The 25086-nt window shown below is 36.7% G+C and overlaps 1 protein-coding gene and 1 long non-coding RNA gene across 4 annotated transcripts in view; one reads left to right on the top strand and one right to left on the bottom strand.

The window, feature by feature from the left end:
* The first annotated feature begins 918 nt into the window (after positions 1-918).
* The window catches only part of LOC110843612 (ribosomal protein S6 kinase alpha-5), a 54350-nt gene continuing 30182 nt past the window's right edge, over positions 919-25086 (top strand). The window contains exons 1-2 of one of the 3 annotated variants that reach the window (XM_022089585.2): positions 919-1710; positions 1780-2709. In XM_022089585.2, coding sequence (XP_021945277.1) covers positions 2454-2709 — 256 coding nt within the window. In that variant the 5' untranslated portion in view covers positions 919-1710; positions 1780-2453. Of the gene's footprint in view, positions 1711-1779; positions 2710-7823; positions 8818-16918; positions 17134-25086 lie in introns of those variants that run through there. The other 2 variants (XM_022089586.2, XM_022089587.2) reach the window with 2 other exon arrangements.
* On the bottom strand, positions 5240-7127 carry LOC118434285. Its single transcript, XR_004833902.1, has 2 exons — positions 6427-7127; positions 5240-5641 (listed from the first exon to the last, which is right to left on the bottom strand). It is a non-coding gene; the product is annotated as an uncharacterized LOC118434285 (long non-coding RNA).

The raw sequence follows: 25086 nt of genomic DNA, 5'->3' as shown, positions 1-25086 counted from the left end.
CTTTAGTGAGATTGGTTAATGGTGTGTTAAAGAAAAATTGTTTAAATGCGTAGTTGTCATTCTGTATGCCATCATTTCTTAATAAATAAATAGAGCTGACCACTGATACTCACTGCATAATATTTGATCCATATAATACTTGATCTACTTAAATCGATCGATGCAGCATCAGTCAAGTTCTGATAAACAGTCACGTAATTTATGGCATACATATATGCCCATATGAATTTACTTTTACTTGTGATCCGGCTTAAACGAAGCACGATCACGTTGACAAACCAGTACTCAAGACAGACTTGTAAACCTACAAAAATGGCGTCTGAGTAAAAAAGCGAGTAAGCCACTTATTCATCTCAGACAAATTGTCAGTATACGCAACTTTTCGCTTCGATTTCATTAGTGGACCTTCATTAGTTGACCATTGCTCAACTTTGAACCCCAAAAGCCATCTGCACTGCCCACTTTCGACTGGAATGCAACAGGTGTCGTAATACTGATCGTTTCGGCGTTCATTTCGGAAAATCTCACAGCATTGCATAATAACCAATCAGATCTCAGACATGGTCTGGTTCTCACTGCAATTATATGTGTAAACATTCCATCATTGCATAGGTTGCTGGTACAGGAAAACTTGTGGAAAACTTGCGGTAGTTCTGTCTAATGTCATCATGACTAATCCTCAGCGTAGGGGGGAATATATCTCGAGTTATAATACGTAGGAAAATACGAGTGAAGAAGAGCAGGTTCTTGGCTGCTGGAGTAAAAGGGTTGAGAGAGGCGAATAGATGGGACGAACGATGAGCAAAAAGTGAAATGCTATAGCGCATCTGCGCCAAGTAAAAGAGAGCACGTTGAAACTGCTGGATTCCGCTATGTTATGCATTATTACACAACATGTGTCCGGGTTAAAAAAGTATGGAGCGCTAACCAAATCTGTAGCGTATAAAGTTTAGTGGTGGATTTAGGTAGTTAAGTTTCTGAATAATATTATTCGCTTGGTGCTAATATTGCTAATGCGAGCTACAAATTGCATCGCCCGTCTCCGTGTGTGCTGGGAGATGGGAGGAGGACTCGTATAAATAGACAACAACTGAACATACAGTGAATCTCAAGGTGCTTCCCCGAGCCAAGATCAGAAAACGCCTATACCATACAAAACACAATACTGCATACTATGTAGACCACCAGTTGTACTCTAAACTTATGCAATACGTAATCACATTGTTTGTGCGAATGTGCGAATCATACATTAATTGTGCGCTGGGCATTCTACATTGACACACGGTCGTGCATTTTCATTTGGTCGCATTTTTGTGCCAGTCTGTCAGACCTTTATGATTTGAAATGCTTTTCATACAACTGAAAACCGAGTATCATATAACGTGACAGTTTACATGTAAATAGTAACTAAATATACAGACCAAGAAAAGAACCTGAGCAACTGAGTCTTATCTACGTATATCAACCAAAGTGTCTCTCGATCCATTTAATTGGACAAACTGTAGTACTAAATAAATATCATCACCAATTAATTGCCTTAATAATTATTATACACAAAAGACAATATTTGAAGTCAACTATCCACCCCAAAATACCTGACAGACATTCGCATTCACATTTTTACCTTTTCGATGTCAACATGTAGAAAAATAATTTTTAAAACCTGGACGTAATTCTTTGTCCACGCTTTTGCAGAAATACATAGAACGAGTAAGTTTTTTAAGAGTTTATAATAAAACTTCTTGTTTAGTCCCATATTAATGCTGTCATTATTTTCAGGTTGTAAAGACTACTATGTAAAGCACCCCAAAATCAAGCCCGAGTGCCATACCTATCAAATTCGTATCAAGAGCAACCGTTGACCACAGTCAACAATTAAATGCTGTTACACTTCAGCTGGATTGAATTGTAAAATGCTAGTATGTATGCATAGTACGTATATAGTGTTAAATAATGCTACGAATGTAAAGAGCCAATAAAACTATGTAATAACCAATACTAATCAATTAGAAGTCAGGATTCTAGTTAATAATTTTAAATGACATTTAATATTCAGAGAAATATTCAAACCAATATTTAGTCCTTGTAATTACATGGGTTATTGCATGACCCTGAGCTTTAAGGCGATTTTTTTTTCATTTATTCGTAGAACGTAACATGTCAATTTGCGTACAAAACTAAATAGCGCACATGCCACAACTGTGAAGTCGGTGTCATTTGAGCAATTTAAAAGTTAGTATTGAGACATTACTTTACTAAAGTATGTAAATTTATTGAATAGGCAATTAAAGTTTTAAAATGTAAACACGATAAATTAAAAGCCTTTTTAATATTGCACGTGTCTTGTGCAATATATTTACTACACTTCAATTATCGTAATAATATTGTTTCAATTCAATACCACACTGATTAAAATAGCTGAATTAGAGTACCAATTATAAATCTTCAATACAATGGATAAATCGAAAGTCAATAAAAACATGTGCTCCAGCTCTTCCTACAGCACGAGAGGAACAACCGTCAATAAAAACAAAAGTACGATATCCTTGAAAATGACCCCAGAAACGCCCTCAATTAGCGGAACGGTCTCCAGGAATCAAATGTTGCCACCTATGACCAGATCGACTGCGACGCCACGCTTTGATGAGGACCCTTCAACCAGCAACAACACTTCTACCTCCGAGTTTGTCTCCTTCGAGCTTACAAATTGTAAGTAAAACCTGTGCTTTACAAAAAATTTAGCTTATCCATTATTCATATTTATTTTAAATGCACCTTCATAATAGAAGAAGAACTATGTATACATACACTCCACTGCCGAATTTGTTCACAAGTTCTTCATGATTCGCAAATTATTTTTAAGAAGAGTGTGGCTGCACAGATATTAACATATTTATTTATCCATAAAACATTACATAAATATTTCAAATTGCAATTGTCCTAGGAGTGTTGCATGGCTGCATATCTGTCATGAGCATGGATTACTTGAATCCTGAATCAACAATTCGGGATTTCATTGGAAATGATGATTCTCAGAACAATAGGTGCGATGAAGTGCATTCCAAGTATTAATCGATTATACGTAGATAGGGTGAAGTGAAGTAGTTTGAGGCTGAATAGGTGGTTAATTCCACGAAAGTGGGGAAAGCAAGCGAGCAGCTTTCACCAGTAAGCACATGCACTCAATGTCAAGTAAAATTCATTTCTATGCTTTTGCAGAAATCTCCGAAATTCTTGTGCTCATATGCTCACACCAACCTCTTTGTTCTAAAATTTGAAATTTTAAAGTTGTGTTGCACATCTAAAATGTATCATAAGTATCAATTTCATCGTTTTTGACTTATAGGATTCAGATTGGAATCTCGATATTAATCTATGCATAAAGTAGCGTCATTTTTCTGAAATTCTGTCGTCGGAGTATTTTGAATTAGAACAAAATATGTGTATTGTCTTTCTGTGATTTGTATGTATAGCTATATTTTATTTCATCTTTTGCATACCTATAGTGCTTGAGAATTTATACACTGCACGTAGAATAAAATGCAGTACAAAGTGAACGAAGAGAGAGATAGCGTATCTCTTTTGCGAAATACAAACAAATATAAAGTGGAAAGGCCTACCTCCGGCTCAAGGACGAAATATTCGCAATGTACCCAGCGACTATATACATGCAACATATAGGCATAGCACGGCACACTCGAGTACAAAGTACACAACAACAGTTTGCAAAGTATATGTACATATACACAGTTATTTAGTTAGATACCTTTCGACAAACTTCTTAGCTCGTTGCTAAAAAAAGTCAGCAGGTGAATTATGCTACAATTTAAACTCCTTCGCCACAACAGATTGCACTTCTCTTTGTTTATGCTCAATGTATCCAGCCCGTAGCTGTATATGTGCATCAAAATGAAGTGACAAAACTATAACAGTATGACAATGAATCTTTCTTTTTTGCCTAAATCCACAGAATGAATTTGAACTTGATTCATGAATTAGGTAGCAATTTTGTCAAATAATAATAATTTAATTACAATCCTCGAATTCTGAATTAGTAGAGTATTTACCACTGAATAGCATACTAAAATCCTTCACGACTGGTCTCTTAAGTTGGCATTTTTAAATATCGATATTTTATCAGATTTTAATTCAATCATTGCCCATAATCTGATTGAGATCCATTAAGGTACGACTTTAGTTGAAAAGGTGCACGAGGCTGGGAGAGCCAGTTTGAACTGGTGGAATTCCCTGGACATGTCCGGTTTTTTTGAGGCGTTGCAGATTTTTCCATTTTCATCGGGTTTACCAAAATAGCGTCTTGATTGTTACTTTGAACGATAAAACTAAATATAGTCAAACGACCAACCGCCTGGCAGTCATTAACATTAGACCTTGCCTTACCTCGTGCCATTGTTTCATACCGTACGCATTCTCCATTTGCAATTTGAGCGTGCCATCATCCACCATCAACCAAGTATTTAGTAATAAATATGTGCTAGTAATAGTTGCATGCAATGTACGAAACATACAACCCCGAAACCAAGAAAAGTGGGTCAAATGTCCGTCGAATCGAATTGTGCTTTACCAAATAACCATCACCATGAAAAGTATCCTTGGTAGTTGTGGATGTGGTGATAATCGATGTTCTCTCAGCACAATAAATCGGGGGAGTGGAGTTGCCCGGGCTTCAGCAGGGACGAGTATACATATAAATGCCTTGGACTTGGAGTATTTGAATAATGTCCGAAGGTCAGATCTACAACTACCTGGGTATTCCTTCACATATCAATTTTCATGAATAAAACAAGTCACTTTGGCCAGCTACAGAGTCCTATATGATTTATTATGTATAGTCAAGTTGTCTTTATACGCAAATCTAGTGAAAGCAGATTGATCCCTACGAAAGCTTGCACATGTACAAGCGTGTATAAGGTAATTTTTGTGGGCACATGCCAAACTTTCCGGAAAGAGTGCGACTTTTGTATCCATGTAGCCAGGCTACAAATTCTTAATTGCATTTCTTGGAATTCTTGGCTTTGTTCATTGGTAGACGTAGGTAAAAAGGGACTAGATGTTCATGAGTCATTTCATGATGACAAGGATTCGAAACAGCGCATTCATAAAGCATATTCCACTTTAGAAACTTTAAAATTGAGTCAAGTAGTGCAGTACTCGGTCGATGCATATTGCTGCAAATTTAGTTGGCAAATAGTCAGTTGGCATGTAGAGCTTGTTCAAGGACGTTTGCATGTTGTACATTTTCCATTTATTACATATAAGCGAGAGATCTTATAATGCACATTTTCCGGGTCTAAAACTAAAGGTCATGTATGTATGTAAGTATTGGTTTCATCATAACTTTGTGCCTTTTTCTTACAATTTGAAGACAGTTTGTTTGAGTGTCTATGCGCTTTGTGGTATATAAGTTTGATTCTATCAATTCTTTTTAACTTGCCTAAATAAGAAGAAACTTGTATCGGAATTCTTTCAAAATGTTGGAATTTTTATAAACACATAGAAATGAAGCATAAGTCGACTTTGGATGTAATTTACTACATAAAATTTTTCTAATTTATGTATATCTAAAATAAAGTCAAATATTTTGAGTTACAGGCTGGAACGTTTGTTTAAGCAGCATGGCCTAGAATATGAAATATATGTAGGTCAGTTTTAGTTTGTAGTTTATGTAACTCGCAATAGTCATAAAATGTTTTCGAGGTTTTAATAACTAGGTTTACCATTACATAGATTGCATAACACCAAAAAATGCTGCTGTAGCTTAAGCTTATAACTAGGTTGACAAATTCGCCGATTATTTAAGTATATCTACAACTGCTACTTTGTCACAAAAATACATACATAGCTTCAAACAGAAACATAATTTCAATTGAAATTTAAAATAGATTTTGATTAGATTCTTGTCAGAGTCACACAATTTTATTCAAAGTTAAACATACATACAAATGTTAATTTTAGGTCGAACTCTAGAGTTCAACAGAGTTATTTTGTTTACACGATTCCTGATTTTTCGATGAGGTCTTCGTTATTCAGAACTGTACTAAATAAAGAAGTGTATGCTTAGGATAAGCTCGGAGGAGTTGTATTGGAATACATAAGTGACTCATCCTCAGCCAGTCAGTTTCCTTCCACTTCCTCATTTCTCCTCAAAACTTTGTACCACACAACTTATTTACATATATGCATTTGCTCTGTCATAACTTGGGAATGCGTGGAATTTAAGATTCTAAACAGATCAGTGCCATCAGCATTTTCACAATGATTTTTTTTGTGGAATCTGATGAAAAGTATTCGAATGATATCTCAGTTATCTACTTGAAACTCACAGTGAAACAAACTATTTAACATGTTAGGATTAAATTAAAATGAAAAATACTTCATAATATATTATGCAACTAAACTAATTACCCGAGCGAAGCACGAGATCAAAACTAGTAAACAGTCACGTTATTAGTGGGGCACAAACAAAGTACAAACAAAAACAACTTTAATTTTATGATCACCAGTAAACATTACGAGAGGCAACTTTACGTCCAACGCAATATTTCGCAAATGAAAGTGACATTAGAAATTTTAGCACGTCACCCGACCCCTTCCCACAAACCATACATACTAAAATGCATATTCTCACATAATTCATCCTATTTCCAGTTGTCAGACACAAACAGATTGTTTATTAGAACTGAACCAGTACATGTGTAGCAGCGGTCTAAAGTCTGCAAAACAATCTGGCTGGATCATTGCAGCAGCAGAATTGATTTACGTAAATCGCTCCGTATCAACTCATCGTTGATGCATATATAAATACACTCGAATGGGTGGAGAGTTGGTGACGTGGGTGCTGACACACAGATATAGAAGCTGAAAGGAGTTATCCAGTTGAAACGCAGTATAATATTAAAAAGCTTAAATTTCTAAGGTGAGGGACCGGGAAATACTCGAATCTAAGACGCGACTCGAAGATACATAAAGTATTAAACAAGTATATTGGAACATGTTAACTATTTTTTAGCAAAATATATTGCCCACAACAATAAGATTAGAATCAAGATGCATAAAATTAATGAAACAATTTTTTCCATTTAAAACACCTCAGAACAACTTGTTGCCTAAGCTGGACATTTCCTTGAAAATATATGTATGCATAATGTTAAAATTTGTTGACAATATCGATGCATATTTCATTGTGATTAAAGTAATACGTATCAAATTTAAGCTTTAGTTTATCGTATTAGGAACGAGTATTGAATGACATTTCTCATTTAATCCATGTGGAGATAACCGTTGTTCAATGCAACGAATGCCACTTGTCATTGCATACATACATATTTCTCTAATCAACGTTATTCAATGTTGCGTTCTACTCTACTGAGGAATTCTAAATACCGCTGACACCGTTTGAAACAACACCTATTTTCTGCACCAATCAAACAGCCTTACGCGAGCTACAAGCACTTTTCGCCACAACTCCTCTTCAACTCTTTGCCATAATCGTGATGGATTAACGCCGAGTGAGAATATTCACAGAGTGCGAAACCTCCCAGTTCCTGATAACATGTTTTGCATTGGTAGAACGGTCGAGAGTGGTGCGAACCATGGCAGAAATTCTGCAGTGTCGCAAGTTGGAGAGATATTGAAAGGGTTGGGGAAAATCTCATGCAAAAACTGCAGCCAGTTCATAACAACAATGCTAAAACTTGGTTGGTGGGGACGTAACCTGGTGGGTTTCCTATCTCACAGTGCGATGGAGTCATGTGCAAGTTGTGTTTTACTCTTTTCATGAAGTAAACCGAGTGAGATTTTCCTTGCCAGAATTGCTTTGGCTCTCGCATCGAAAGCAAGCTTGTAAGGGTTGCTGTTTCCTGTGACTTTTGCATGTGCTGAGATAACTGTAACCAAACTGGTTCATTGTGCTATTACAACAAATTTATCGAGATTTTTAAATCGTGATCTATTTTTAAGAAAATATCTATTTCCAACCAAATTTTAAACGAATTGAAATTGCCTATTGTCCTCTTTAAGAAGAAGAAGACGAAAAAGAAAGTGCCTGGCGAAAGCATCGATAAGGAGAAAAACTTGACAGTATTCTTTACGTGCATTAAATAGTCGAAGTTACTATCGAATTTGAACATAACCTCGGATTTTGGACACATCGTGTTAGAATCTGTACAATTCTACTTCCGCATTAAGTTGTCGTGTGTGTTACAAGAAGTGCTGATTTTTCATGTCTCTAAAAATCTGCACATCTTTTTCTGTGGACTTTTTACCCTGAGAAAAAATTATAATAATGAAGTCAGAGTGGTTAAAGGACTTTGCTGGTAGTTTTTGTATAGAAATATTTTTCGAGGCTGGATGACGCCAAGAAAACATAGGAACCTAAATTAGTGCATATGTAGTTCATGGATTCAAGCTGTTTACCATTACAGAAACGATTTACCGAGAATCAATCTGTACATGGGTTATTTTTATTAGCTAATTTTTTAGTTATTATTTACGAACTGGAGACCGTACTGGAACTTTGATTCTGTTTACATATTGTTTACGGTGGTGCTAATTCACAAAGTGAACAAAATAAGTGCTGAAAATCTGAACGAATTTTAAACTTGGATGTTTATCACTTGGATTTGCATTCTCATTTAGAGTAAAAATCATTACAAATGAGTATTACCAAGAACGCCATGGCTGTTCAATCTGACCACGAAAGTGGGTTTTTCGAGGATGATGAAGTGGAAATAATTCATGAAGAAATTGTAAATCCAGCCACTTTTATACCAAGACCTCAACCCCAGCAGAATAAAGGTATGTGCATTTTTGCAACGTTTTGTTGTTTCAAGTGGTGGGAGCCTTCAAGGATTTAAGAGATAAATAGGTTCATCCCAACCGTCAGTATTACTTTTAGCAGTATGCATATGAACACAATATTTGCACATGCATATGGAGCCCAAGCAGCAGTAATGATAAAAATAATGTAGTACTGAAGGTTTCGCAAAGTGCCTTTCACTTTTGCAGAAAGAAGCCAATCACTGCGTAAAGTAACAGATTTATACCAAGTTGGTTACAAGTAATCAACTCCTCGTGTACGACGAATGCTAGATGGCTCAGCATCCAAAAAAGAGAAGGAAATCCATTTCATTTTGCACGGTATGGTTGGATTCAGCGTATTCTTGTTACTAAACGAAATGAGAGTTAAATGTCTTTGCAACATTCAAAACGTATAACAGCAAGTCGACGCAATACTGTTGGTTTGATTGCATGAAACTGCCGTTACTTTCTGGCCGGTCTTGCTTCGCTGATTTTGGTTGTTCTTAAGCCGTCCGTGGTGGTAGTGGTTTTCTTGTGGAGGTGGTTGTTGTGTGCTCTTTTGCAGTGTCTGTCTTCCACTTTTCAAACCGTAAGCATTCGCCAGCCATATTTGCCAGCTATTCTCAATGTCATCAAACTTCTCTACATTCAATCAACTTTCACAACCTGACGAGCTTTGCTCTTTTCTGCTATGCTCTGATACACAACAAAAGTTGTAGCTTTATTGTGATACGAATTTATTTACTTGCCGTGTGATTCCAACAATACATTTTCTTGTAAATTGTTGAGCTTTAAAAACTTTCTCGACAGATTTCTTCATTGCTGGTTTGAAGGATTTAAGTGTGCAAGCGCGTCTGGATTAAGGCTCCAAAATAGCAATAGCATCATGCCACTTGCATCCATACGTGACGTGTAACTGTACTTTTGATTTAAAGCTATTGCAAAAATATGGTGTATTTTTTTCCTTTTTATATAGCTTAAAACGATGACCATGAGAATATAATGCATGTGCAGTTTTGAGGAAGGTGATTTGATAGCAATTTTGCCTTCACCTTCGGTTACATAAAATATTGATCCATGCCTATCTGCTCAACGCTTTAGCCGTAGGTTCCTCAAGGTAAACGGAGAAATCATTCGGTGTTAAATGGGAATCAATTACCTATGTCTGGAAAATATATATGCATATGCCAATCCACTTACACTCAGGATTCTCAGTCAGTCATATTTATGTTGATAAGGGTGCATAACTAATAAAAACAATAACATTGGTGTAACACGAAGACGGGGCTGGACGTCAAAGAGATTGTAAGCTAGATGGCATAAATTAAATTATTAAAGGTCGGATGAAATGAAATACAATGATCCAAATTTACATCCAATTTCGTCGGAGTCCACCTTAAATTCTGTAGCTTTAAAAATGTAGAAATTTAATTGATTACTGGGGACAATAATGCACTCTCGTTGCTCATTTGCACTCTAGTTTCACAAATTGCACGCCTCTGCAGTACAGAGTAGAACTTGTCGTTTCCGACTTTTATGTGATCGTCATTCTACTAAATATAACAGTTTTGTGGGCGTCATTCTGACGTTCCTCTTTCATTCATACATAAGTAAATACGTAGGCAAATAATTTGAATTTATTTCAAACTGATTGTTTTCGGTGGTTTAATAGGTTTTTGCGAAATATGTACGGCTCAAACCGCAACATTATTACGATTGGTACATTAATTGATGGACTTGCTAGAGAAATACCGGCTCATGGCACACGTTCACCTGGGAGCATTAGATGTACATACATATTCTACCATATTTCATGACTTCCATGTGTATGAACTATACATGAGCACTACGCAAATAGAATGTGAAAGAGATACATTCTCCGCAAGTAAATTAGACCTGCATAATAAGAAGGGACTCTTTTTTGTTGAAATTGATTCGTTTATGGAATTACGAAACTTTACCTCGCTGCTCATCCACGTCCTTTGCCTGACTTTGACTGATGGCTTCCAGAAGAAGAACTTTGTCAATATCTTTCCAGGCGATCGTAGTGCGGCGGAGCTCGCACTGATTTGATAGAGTTTCATTTCAAGATAATGTTGAGAAATTCTAGAATTGGTGGGTAAAGTCTGGGTAGAATTCAATCATTGCCTACTCGACGACATCCACTCAGCATTATGCATATCATCCCACGTGTCATGCCACGACACACTTATGATCAATGTACAATAAGTATCGGTTCACATGCGGCAATGTTATCACATCACACAACAGGGAAAGTCTAGAAATTTCTACATTTGTTTTATCCGTATACATAGGTTTGCATGAAAAAGTGGTGCTGGGTAATGATGATGATAGGCATGAGCTCCTCATATTCTTCTATGTATCATGACAGACCCACGCTATTGGAAGAATCCTTCTTTTATTTTCCTCTCAATTCACACATTTCGAGGGTATTACATGTATCCACATGTCGAAAATGAAATCAATAAAATGTGAAAGTTTGAAATTGATAGGCAATTTCACAACAAATCACAGCATTTCCAGTCTCTTGATTATAATTATACACACTGCTCACAAAGTCAACCCGTTATACATTGGTTGGTGCACTCACCCTGGTAAATGCAGAATTTTGGCCATCAAATCAATGCACTCGAGCTCTTTAACCAATAACGCTGCGAGTTTTGTATTTACTGCTCCACTTCTGAACTAACTTTATCGCAGCTTAGGTTTCTCGTGGAGGAAAAGTGAAAATATCAGCGCATTTTCACTTCCAGAGTTTTATCCCTGTGATTTTTTTAGCTTCTAGAAAAATTAGAATTTTACGATTTTACGATTTCGGAAAATCTCTTGCACTTACGGTAGCCATCTGTATCATGAAAATATAACTTTGTCACAGTAATGACACAAGTATGCATAATTCTGTCGGCCTTACGACAAAGGTAAACAGGTGGGCTGTTAGATTAGATGTGTGTTGAGCAAAGTAAACACGGCATTGTTTAGTTGTGTAAGAAGGTCAACGGATTGGGATTGTTCCGTGAGGACGGCAATTGGCTAACTTTTCGCTGATGAGGCGTGTTTCTGACAAATATTTACGTGACATAGAGAAAAGGAGGATAGAGTTGTATCTGGTTTGCATACATATCTTCCGTCAGTCCATCCATAAGACCACCGCTATACGTGCATAGATCCAATGCAATTATTTTCATGCTGAGTCAATGTATTATAAGATGTCATCCTTTCATAAGATGGAAAGTAGGACCAGAATCCACTTCCTCAAAGGTATTGACTTTTAATTTCGTTGTGTATGCTTTCCACGTGCTAAATTTACAGTTGTACATACGAATCTTTAGAGAATAGGGGTATACAGCCTTAACTTAAAATTATATCACCATGTTTACTCAAGTGCAAGTAGATGGGTTCCTATTACAGGTAAAACTAGTACGAATGTATTGGTTTCATATTTCGAGTAACTTGTTGGATCATTTAATTTGATGAATGAAGTTTTGGCCATTTTACTAACTAAAAATAAATACTTGTAATCCATCACAGTTTTTTAAGGCATTTTATGACATGAGCTGCGAAGAAAAATAACATGAACTATTTACATGTTTCATAAACTATTTAACACTTTACGGAGTGAGTAGCGATTAGTGGGTGGCAAAAGTAGGATGCACTTTTTGATATTTGATACCTGTGCCTCTAGATTTTACTTGACTCCTGACATAACAGTCAATGGCTTGCACGGATTTCACATCAAATTACCAGAAACTCAAATTCATTTGTAAATGGTACTTGAATTACATTTGGATACGCACTACGAGTACGACTTTTGTTGTGGTTTATGTAATAATAACACTTATGTTTATATATATGTATTGTATTATCATGTGGTAGTTATGTAAGCGAACGGTTACATATCTCTTGTTTTGTTTCATTTTTGGGTGTTTCTCTGCTGTTTGTATTATAAGAATCCATTTTTGACAAATTCAATTGAGAACTTCTTTACATGCCTCGAGCTGAAATGCAACAAGTGAATCCTGAAAAATAGAGTGTTTTAGTTTAGTGTTTTAGTTGTAAACAGTAAGAACGACGAAGAGCTGTAGTAATCGTGAGGTTTACTTATTTGAGCAGGTGGAATGACCCCTAAAAACGCCTAAATAACCTTCATCATTCCAAACGAGAAACATGTGTGGTAGGGATGATTCTATTTATTTGGTTCTGTTTTTGAAAACACCATTTTATAAAACTCTTAAACTTTGACGCATGCAATTTTGGCTACAATGAAACGATCGACATTGACCATCAGTACGATTGTCCAAGGACATTTATTTATCCAATGCTTATATATCTACCACATATCAAACCCTAATTCATTAACTTATTGTCCATTTATAATTGACAATAAATATGAGTAAATCGGTTTTGAGAGGAATAAAAGACAGTTGCAACATTTGTCAAGGATTTAATATCTCGTAAGAGCTAAGTAAGCCAAACCAAGACCTAATCCATGGAATTATACATATATATTTATACTATGTCCAACCAAGCTACAAAAATATTGTGACGAAATCCAGTCAAACAAAATAAATGAATCAAACCTATTCATCGTTATTTATTATTGCTAAGATTTCCAATACTCCATACCTGAATGGAAATTGCACTTCATATTGCAAATATACACAAACAAATCTGCAACCTAAATTTGCATGAAAAAGAATCACGAGTTTCTGTTTAGCTTCCTGATCTATGTACTTAGAACGCACGCTATATTGATTTATGTATGTCTGCAAAAGCACATATTTGTTTGTTATAAATGGACATTCAAGTGTGTAATTAGAATTTTTAAATAAATTTATAAAGCTCATTTATCTAATATCAGTGAGATCCAAAGATTCGATCACTCTATTTTCAGACATATGCCCAGTTCTTCTAGGGAATTTAGAATCGTATTTGGTCAGAAACATGTAGAAGTGTTTTGCGTGTTTGGGGAAAGGATAAAAGTACGTAAATCGGGATTTGTGCTTAGCCAACAGGGTTTGAGATTTTATTAGCCAAGTTCTGGTTTTCGCTATTACGCCTGGCTCGATCTTGCTGTGAAAGATGCTTGTGAGAGTGACTCGGCAGTCTGCACCACAAAAGTGTATGTATACGTATTGCAGAAGAGTGCAATAACATGGAGTAACATAGTTTCATAGGCTGGAGGAGCACGTTCAACCACCGTGTGAGGAATCGGAGAAGAAGAAGTCAATCACTTTTGTATAAAAAAATCTAAGCTCTCCTCCAAAACCAAGTTGTGCATGTGATTTCTTCTTTAATATTTATAACCATTCTTTTTGGTGGCATCATCATCATCTTGTCATGCCATTCTCCTCACCTGACTCAACTCTTACTTTTACAGTTAGTTCTGCTTATTTATTACACGAATTGAGCGTGCAAACGTGTGAAGAGAGCCTAGCTTGTCGCTAAGGTGAACGTTGTCAACGTTTGTAATGTTCTAAGCCATTAGGCGAGGGCTATGTATCCTGGACGCTGGAGTTGTACAAATGCACGCACAGTCGCAACTTTATTTGCGAAACGCCGGGCGTCAATGACCCTGGAACTCTTGTTTAGTAGACCGTTTCCAATCGACGAGAACTTATCCATCCACCAAACAACTCCCTTTCATGATGAATCCTCATTCTACTAGTTATGCCACCATTATTGTGGCATCATACACATACATGCATGCTTACACTACGGGCACCATGTACCACTTGTTGTTGTGACTGCAACGGACTCTGGATTCATTCCACTCTGTCGTCGTACTTGTGCATATTACATATTTTATCCAAGCAAGCAAGAGTTGTTTGAGTTCATTGTTACAACAATAGCCGGTTGTTGTGTCGTGTGGGTCGAGAATTGGAATGAAGAATACTTACTTCGTAGCAAACAGAAATTCAGGAGGCACTGCTCAGCCTCACTTAATCTCGGCATTGCAATACGATTCTCGTTCGTAATAATGTATTTAATGCATTGCATTGTTAACTATTTCTCCGTATGAATAAGAAGAATTATGTCTACAGTGTGCCCACACGGATAGTTGTTCCCATTGTGAAGTATTAATTTGATGATATGGTTGCTTTTCTCTGTGTTGATGCAGGTCTTGTCGTCGGATGAGCGATGCACATTAATCCATTTTATTATTGAGACTAGCGTATAGCCCGGCCAAGGCCGGGTTCTAGAGTTCCAGTGGGGGGGTGTGCCCAAAGCGAAAAATCCGTCATACTATATTTTAAATAATTCCCAGTGGAGACTTTGTCATACTACATACATACATCAGACTGAGGGTTTGCCCAAGTCATACTGCATTTTAATTAACCTGGTCACAGTAAAATTTGATTCCCCCCTGTGGGAGTAGTTGAATAGCTAATTACTTAAATTCCCGTCGCGTGGGAGTAACTGCATAGCTAACTATTTAAATTCCCACGCTTCACGCTCCCGTTAAGTTCCATAAACCCCGTTAACTTCTACAATTAACGCCAAGCTATTGACGGATTCGGATTCAGCGTCAAAAATACATTCGAATTGACATGCCACTCGCTGTGGGTAGAGTTTCTCAAACTAAAATAATTAATTAATAGTGTTTATCACGATCACTTATCATGATAACCACTATTGATGAGTGATGTATGTATGTGGGGTGTACATGTTCATGTATTCATTTATTCATGCAGTGCAGTGCATGCATGCAGTGGTTGCTCCGCTTCCTTCTTTGTCTACTGTATGGGGCAATTTGCATTGCGAAGACGGACCCAGGGACCCAGGGATCATACTAACACTTTATTAGAGTAGATACTCATCTTATGTGTACTCACCTTTAATTCGTATTAATATATTTCATCATAATCCAGTTAAAAATACATATGTACCTTGTTTTGACTGATACACAATTTAATATTCAATTTGGAGGAGATGTCAATCAATAATTGTGTACGTGTACATATTGAACTTTTTAATATAAATTACCGCATTCGACAAATGTTTTACATTCCATTGAACTATTAAGTTCAATATTGAATGCAAAATCAAAACTGTTGGCTTTTTAAGAAGAATGCATTTGGGGAGATTAAGCAAGGGACAAACTTTCTTCTTTTATCTCCCCTGAAAGAAGTTCGAGATTTTCTTATCGCTTTCTCAGAAAAGAGAAGGTGGCAAGAAAGATTGTTTCTAATCAATGGAATCCATTCCAATGCAATGCAATATCTTGTCTGATTTAGCGTCTGGTTGATTGGAGCTGGCTACTTGTAAAATTTTGTTTATTTGTGGAATATATTTTTATGCTTGACTTCGACTACCCATTCTTGACTGATAATAACATGTAAAGGGCCCCCTGTGCCTAAGTACCTTTCCATATTTTTTTCTCATGACCAAGTCTACATACGTGAAGTAAGGCTGTACGAGTAGTTGTTGGGTTGGCAATGTTAATCCTTTTGAGCCCGTGCTCAGTATTGGATTGGATTAGTTCATCTTTCCACCTTTGTCACCCTTAAAATTCTGCTTCATGTATAACCATGAAAAGAATAGAATGAGACCATAGACGACAATCCGACGACAATTATTGAGTGATAAAGTACATAATATCACAGCGTTATACTTTCCTGTGTGGTGATAAAGCACAGCCTCCTATCTTTGTTTAAGGTTGGTCATATTCAGATTAGCGTTTGGTCGTCCTTTTCATTTCCTTCGTCGCTCTTTCCAGATTTTCTTCCGAAGGGTTTAAAAAATACTCTAAAGCAGTGGCTGGATAAACTTTGTTAAAAAGGCGTGCATTTACTTTTTTTGAGTAGTACGAGTTGAGATGGTGCGTGGAGCTGGTATTGTATTGTACATATATCTTTGTTCAAGTGTCAAATCATTGCATACATTGAACTAGTTCGACTGCAGTTCTACCTTCGGTGACACAAATCATAAACCATTTAACTAGTCAATAGTTTTTAATTATAAGAGCAAGTATCCTAAAAAATTGATATTTCTACGCACTCTTGCTGAGGACAATATTATTGATTAGCAGGGTAGCTGCTAATCTAATTAATTGTACTTGTATTAAGCATTTTTTTGCGTGTGTTGTGCTCTGGTTCGTCATGTGTTATGTGCGGTGAAAAATAGAGTAACAGGAGTGACGAATATTTGTAATTAAGAATTTTGCAAATGTTTGTTGCATCATTGAAACCTCGTATCACGATATCACAACCGTGAGTACATAAATACAACCAAGGACCATCAACTATCGAACGAGGCATTTGATACTGTCTCCTCCAATGGCAATACTGAAAGGTATGTATGTTGCAGGAGTTTAAAATGTCAATACTTTTAAAACGCTGGATCATAAACATCATAAACATCGGCACCATAATGGACAGTGAGAATCCTTTAAAAGCAGCTACATAACCTAACCTCGTACACACGTATGTATAAGTATGCTTGCATTACATCCACTTCACCTCACCATGATACATACATTCATAACATGGCAAGAGACTGATGCCAAAAAGTCCTGAAGGTGTTCATTCTAACGGCACTTCCTAAAAGTTGCCTGAGTAATAATAACGTGGATGTCCGTTTCGCTTGGCAATCGTGGTTAGGACTAAATTGGAAACTAATGTTACTTTAACGAGGAATAGACTGGACCAGGTGCCCCGAAGGACCGGATGAACTATTTTTTTTAGACGTATCCTCTCTGTAAAGTCCCACTCGATTTCAAAATATTTTTGCGAAAGGTTATTGTCTAACCAGCCACCTGCACAAGCTAAGCTCCTTAGGATTAGTTGGTGGGTAACCCGTCTTTTCGACGGTCGTTGAGCACATGCTTACTTGTTAAGATGCTCAGGTAACCAAATCGGTTATGGACACCCATCATTCAAAGTATGTATGCATCTGTTCTGCTGGTACTTGTAAGGTACTCGTTGTTGAAGTAGAAATGAAAGCATCATCAGAAACAGTAATATAAAGTGTACAAGATTGCCATTTTTCGTCTTCCAACATAAACACACATAATCCGGCTCCCTAAAGGTATAGCATATCCACCACTGATTGACTCCTAGACCCGCTCTGATTCAGGTTTATTCTTCTTGTGCCAACTTTCTATTAATTAAGGCACGGCTGGTTCATTCGCCGTTCGTAATTTATATGGAAATGGATGGACAGTTCACATACTCTGCACCCAAAGTAGTACTACCGTTATGCGTTAGCTCGATGTTGTTAGTGTTCTGCAGAATTGGGAAAAAGTTGAATGTTGGGTTGCTTTCCACATGTAATATGTGTGTATGCACTGTGTATGTAGTCGGTGTCTGGCTGTATTTAACTTCGATGAAATATTATGACGGACGGACGGGTTGTTGTGGAGCTTTGATTGTTCCGAGTTGTTGCAGCTTCTGTATAACTTTGTTAGTGCAATGCACGGTGCGGCAGAGGTGAAGGCTGGGCAGAGTTTGTTGTACTTTAATAAACCGTTGATGTGTTCAGTGAGACCAAATATTTCTCAGGTATTTAGGGTTAGAAAATTCTAGCCTAAATTCCACTAAGATGACCAGCATGGAATTCCCGGCAGTGACAAGCGTTTCATAAATCGCATTCCTTTCAGACATTTTTATTAGTAATTAATAACTACAGATTTGCTGTTTAATCTCACTTAACAGTAATTCAACTGCACTAATAATAAGTAGTAAAAATAAGTGTCGAGAGTGTTGCTTAGTTGAATCCATAAATTATTGGAACATGTAACTGTCCTCTTTCAATTAATATATGTGGAAGTGCAAACCTGATCTCCCAATCACATCCCATGCACTTCTTGGCCCATCATAACATTAAAATTGTCCAAGCCTTTTGATGTTCACTGGCAGCAGCACTTAAGTTTGTAACCGTAGCCAATATCACATTATCTTTATGAGGTTTATGACACCGAAAACATTGGAAGCGAATAGGACTCATTGGGTTCCATTCCTATAATAAAACAATCCATCGTTAAACACAACAAAGCCGTATAGCATTTTGTACTTGAGCTCAAGATTTTTTTTGTAATTTTACCGTTATTCGTGTATTAAGAAATTACAATTTTCCAATTTACTTTATTAAAGAGAAGTGCATGCAGAACTTGAGACATGCAATTTAAATTCTAAATAATGTGATCATTACAGCATTTTTTGCATTTATGGATTTGTTTCCACGAGGAGTGTAAGGTACTGCTAATGACATAAGTAATATAATATCATGAAAAAAAGGACAAGACATGCCACTCGCACTCGCCTGGACACGCATAACTCGGCTTTGGTTGTCAACAATAATTTAAATGTAGTAAATGGAGATAAGAACTATTTCATGGAAAGGTGAAGGGCATTGCTCGCGCATACATTTAAACCGCTCTCCTGCCTCTCTCCAATTACTCTTGTTTGACTGATAATGAAGAACAAATTGAAACAAAGTGATGAAATGGTCACAGGTGTGGCCATTTATTATCCAGCTTTTTTGGTCTATGCACTGGAAACCATGTATCGTTCAGTAACCACATCACTGATAAATGCTGCATTAAAAAATATATGCATGCTAGTCCTTAACTCCATGCAGGATAGATCCACGGGGTAGGAATACATATGAGATTTAGTAACCGAGTAGACGAGGAAGCCCTGCAGAAGCGTATGTATTAAACAAAATATTACATAAATATGTAGCTCTGGAACGTTTCAACTTGCATGGTTAGAAAAATAAATGGCTTGCATCAATCCGTCCACCCACCAAAAAGGAATGGGTAAGAAATAAGAAGCTGTATGGCCGTTGCCTGTGCAGTGAAATGTGTTGCAACCTCTTCGAACTGAACCACACAGACGACCTCAAATGATATGCGGATCCTTTTCAGGATTTGCCCTTCCTCTCTTTTCCGGGCAATGCATTCGTATGTATGTCCATTTGCATATGCCAATCGTGGTTAAGAGTTGTAAGCATGTAGTAGTTTTAAACACACACATTAATAGTAAAGTATGTAACCATTGCTGAAACATTGTACTTATTAAATGTAAACATAATGAAATATTCCGGTGGTTGTAACTTCAAAGCAGAATATAATGAATATGAAGCACTGCAAGTCTGGATTTTGGAGTATGCACTGCATGTGACTTTTGACTACATAAGTGTGTAACGTTCAAATGCGAATATGTGTGTTTAAGAATCAATGAAAATTTTGTTGACATTTGGTTCTTCTATTTTTTGAATTCACGCCCAACAGCAACGAAGTTGAATTTATTCAACGAAACGAGTATGCATACAAAAAGTTGTGTAGTTTGACCCTTCATCCTTATTTTCCACCAGCTTAAATTTCATGGAGCTACTCAATTCGCATGTGTACATATGTACGTCTGTACTTGGTTTTATATGCATGTCCTGTCAGTGTCATTCTCTCTTTGGTCTAGCAGGAGATAATTTTGCTTTGCCTGCATCAAACGAGTTCATTCTCTCTCATGAAATGAAACGCTACACATTTTGAACTTGGTTTTCCTGTTGAATTAAAGAGTTAAAGCACTGCTTTGGTCACTTGACATTCGATGAGCATGAAATTTGTATATTAGACTGGGTTGGGCTGCGCTATATCCGTGTTTATATTTATTTAGTATTGAGCAGCTGTAACCCCAAATCTAAACAACTCGAACGATTGCGTACCAAACGATTATGTTCAGTACTATTTTTTAATAGCAAGATAGTATCGTTATATAAATATATGGGAGACGGTAGAAATGGACTTTTAGAGCTGTAACACAGATCCAGAAAAGGCTTTTAAACTTTTTACTGTACTTTTTAGTTGAGAGAGATGAGCAGACAATTTTCCGAGTCAAAGATGCATTTTCTTATCTTGCAACTCGGGATTCCCATTATTTCGTGTATCTAAACGTCCTTTCAAATGTATTTATTCCCGTACTGTTCATGAGTTGATTATTCGTATGTTCATGAGGCGAGGAACTTATTTATCGTCCAATATCATCTTTACCAACAATATGGGGACAGCCAGTTGTTTTACTGCCTTTAACAGGCTAATGGCCTCCATATGCTGCTCCGTCGGCAATTGGAAATATCTGTCGTTTGGCGGAGTAAGCTGAATTTAAAGAATGCGCATTACGACTCCTTCAGAAACAGTTATCCTTGTTTTATTTCACTAAATGCGAAACGTCGGATTGAAATAGTCACTCAGTTAATATGACACCTGTTGAATTGTTTCCGGTTGAAAACGTTTGCATCTCTACCAGGCTGTGCAACTATACGACAATCAGTTCAGATAAGGTTTTCACAGACCAACAAAACGAGACGCATTCGCTCCCCATCTCATTTCAAGTGATTTAATCCACCGCACATAACCTTACCTCAAAATTACCACTTTACAAAAAAAAATTAAAAAATGCAACTTTCTAATTGCCCAACAATGAGTAATGAATATTCAAATGGTTTATAAAATAGGTGTTAAATTCAACAAGTTTTTTTGTCATTCTCTGGCAAGATTTACACCGTCACATTTTGCTATGCATCAGGTGCACAAAAAATATAATCGTGCCTATGCAAATGCTTTACACAACAATGAAAAATCATTGGATTTTTTTCGCAAAAACTATGCCGTTGTATGTATTCACACGTGAGTTGAATTAAACAGTTGACAGTAGAACACCTTTGAAAATATTTTAAACGTGTGCATTTGAGCTATAAAATTGGAATTAAATCCTGGAGTAATATGGAGTATGCTTAAGTCACATGTGTCGCAGCTGCAATTTTTCGTTAGTGGTATATTTGCTCGATTAACCTATTTTATAAGATCGACCCTATCCTGACCCTAACCTAACTGAAGTGGGTGTGTGTTCCAGACATGCATATTTTGCCATAAATAATATAGCGTGACCTACTGAGGCAAAGCCATTCTCGTAGATTCAGACCTCGTATGAACGTCATTACGACATTGTACGAAACATGGTTTGCAAAGTTGTTGTTAGTTTAGCTTTCTCCTAATTCATAAAATCTTTGGTAGGCATACAGTATTGTTATATGCGCTGGTTGTCTTGCGACTTTTTACTATACCATTAGCGAATATCCAGATTTCGGAAAGTGAAAGTAGGACGCCCCATTTCTTTAGACTCTTATGGAACTATTGCTGTAGTGCAAATGGAGAACTGCATGTGTGCTAATTATTTAGCGTTTCTTTCAACGTTTGTATATGGCCACATCGTGAATTTGATCAATGCACTTTCATTGCTGGATTGCGTGTCGAGTGGGTTCCGCATTCCTGGAGTCTTTGTTTTATTTATATATGTACATATATTCATACAGCTTTATGTACATACAATTCTCTCGTGAAAGCAATAACTTTCACGGGCGAATCTCATTGGTTCCATCGCATCGTTTCTCCTTTAATCTTCACAACTGAATTTTTTACTTCCACCTTTTACGTAAGTTGCATCAGGCGTTGAAGTAGGCTCAAAATGTGTGTAAGTTATGCATCATATCGTGAAAGTAGGCTAAAAATATCTGATAGGAATATTTTTGTCTCACAACTTTTGTATGTTGCACATTTTGGTAAGTTTGCTTGTGTTGTTGATGCCGTGTATTGTTAAAAAAATATTGTGGGTCATTTAGCACATGGGCCAGTATAAAAGTCAGTAAATCCAGCAGCAACCACGCCAAGTTCAATATTTGATTCAGCCTTTATACGGAATATCACCGTTGTCCTACTTTTCCTTTTGTTGTGCTCTTCACCTGCAAAATAGGATTGCAAATGGTTGGCGTTGCTGCATACATTTGGGCACAGCAGACATAGCATAATATGGGTTGCAGGTATTTCGTACTGATATGGACTATGTACGTATTTATGTTTGTTTTGACTGGACCATTTTTTAACCTACAACTTACCTTACTCCTCACTTTCAATACACTTCACTGCTACAGGATACGCTAACTATTATGATAAATGTAAATGATTGGTGAAAAATTCCTCAAATGCGTTAATAAGTATGTCTTATCTTCAGAAATATAAGGTTTTTTATTGTCGAGGTATATGCCGGATGAACTCATCCTCAGCATCAAGATGGACGTTGGTTGAATGTAAAATCAAGTCATCACTGCGACTAATTAGACCAGACCGGATGATTTTAATCAAAGAGGATTTGTTCTCACTTTGTATTAAGTTGTATGCGAGGATTTGCTTGCGTGTACATATTTTCAAAGAACCAATGAACGAGCCAGTAGTCTCATCAGAAGCGACAGTCCCACTCTGGGATGTGTGAATTGCAACCGACTTGGTTTATTTGAACAAGTTTTGCATTTTAGTATTGCACTTAAAATTGAAAAGTAGGTTAGCAAACCATACAAAAATAAAAACCAGAAAACGAGTATTATTCGTAGCCGGTTGATTTTTTGTACTTTTTCTCTCGTCTCAATCGTTACTTGTGATTGCATTCCTAAAACGCATTACAGTGTGTGTATAGTCGTATTATGTATGTATGATTGCAATATGAAGAACGAGTCTAGTGTGTGTAATATCGCATTGATTGATGAGACGTTAGAAGAGTACGTGTGAGTGCTATCAGTTAAACATGCGTTCATGAAAAACTATACAATAGTCGAGACTAGTTTTGAGAGGAAATATGTTCCCTCTGCCTGAGAATTGGATGGGATTTTCTATATTGTTTTAAAGTCGAGTATTATACGTAGTTAAGTGATTGGAGTTGGCAGTTTTGGTTACTCAGATATGTCAAAGGTCGAATTATTTATTTACTTATTTCGTGCCTGTTGTTGCTCCTGACTCACTAACATTATTTCGTTTATTTCTTTCATGACGGGAATTTCCTTCCGAATCACTTTACGCGATAAAAGCTCGTTATTGAAATTTGATCTAACTGCAGTTTAAATATTCATTTGGGAATGAGATTTTAGTGATGGATTCATTAATGCATATGTAGAGCACAAATTCGTTACAGTATCTCACTCCTTAATCATTTCCGGATAATTAGAGATATCCAATGGTGTCGTTAATGAGGCGAGTGATCTACAAGCGTTAATTAACATGTATCAGTGGCTTTGAACTATTGGCATTGTATTGTTTTCGTGCTGTTGTTCGTTAGTTGATAGTTAAATAAAGCGTGTAATGAAATGGTTTTGAATATGAAAACAATTATTTATTAATGTTTTTCATTACTTGTGAAACAGTACGTTACATGCATAACGCTTGCTCAACTCTGCACATTCTTCTGGTTAATATAACTGTAGGCTTGTGCATACTAAGTAATAAATACAATTGCAAAATTGCAGACAACCCTGGATTTGAACTGATTCAATACAATCAAACGCATGGCATTTAAAAATTCAGGGACACTTTTCATCCCATGTTTCCTTCCCTGACTTGGATTTCACGCCGTCGTATAGTATCGTATCGTATGTATATGCGTGCATACAAGCCAGCCATTGTCAAGGACTTGCCAAATAATAGCAGAATGACAAGCATGGGATTTAACATTTGATTGCAGATTTATCCTTTCATCATTACTGGTGTAAAATGCGAGGATTTGCGTATGTACATGCACTGACTCGCTACCATTATGAATTATGTACGTCTCTCGGCCAACATCGACAAACCCTGACGAAAAGTAGAAGATTTTATGTACTTGCTTTACTACAGACGTTAAACTATTTTTGTCTGCTTTAGAGCTCTCACGTCTATCTGTACATATCGCATTTACCCGTTTTTTCTTGTTGGAGCTCTGTGTATCTGCGAAGTAAATAAATCCTAATCATTTTGTGCATACTTGGCTGAGACTGATAAACCCATGGCCAATTGTCGTGTGAAATGCAGTTGAAATTAATGGAATACAGTGTGAAGAGGATCCTGGGCTTTGAGTTAAAATCAAAATATTAGTATAATTATGTTTGATTGTGATATCGGTGTTCTATTTGCCCTCTTAAAATTAAAGAGTTTAATTTTATTAGTTACAAATTTGGTTTCTCAAATTAAGATACATTAATTGTACCGTTAGATGAAATTATGCAATCATATTTGTCAGTACAAGGGGTTGACCGCCCTCTTGAATCTGCATACATGGGAGTTCATAATCTGATGAGCACGATATCATAATTGCAAATTAAGGCTGGCTCCTCCGAGAACAGGTTGTTGCGGATCGTTGACTACTTGACTGTAAAGGTGGCTGCTTGCCAAGGTCGTTCATTGGACGCTGGAAGAAAGCCGTTGACTTCGTCGGTGGTTTTGGACGG

This window comes from Folsomia candida, unplaced genomic scaffold, assembly GCF_002217175.1.
Source record: "Folsomia candida strain VU population unplaced genomic scaffold, ASM221717v1 Fcan01_Sc002, whole genome shotgun sequence".
Taxonomy (NCBI): Eukaryota; Metazoa; Arthropoda; class Collembola; order Entomobryomorpha; family Isotomidae; genus Folsomia; species Folsomia candida.
Note: the sequence above shows the minus strand (reverse complement) of the source record. Positions and strands in the feature narration are given on the sequence as shown.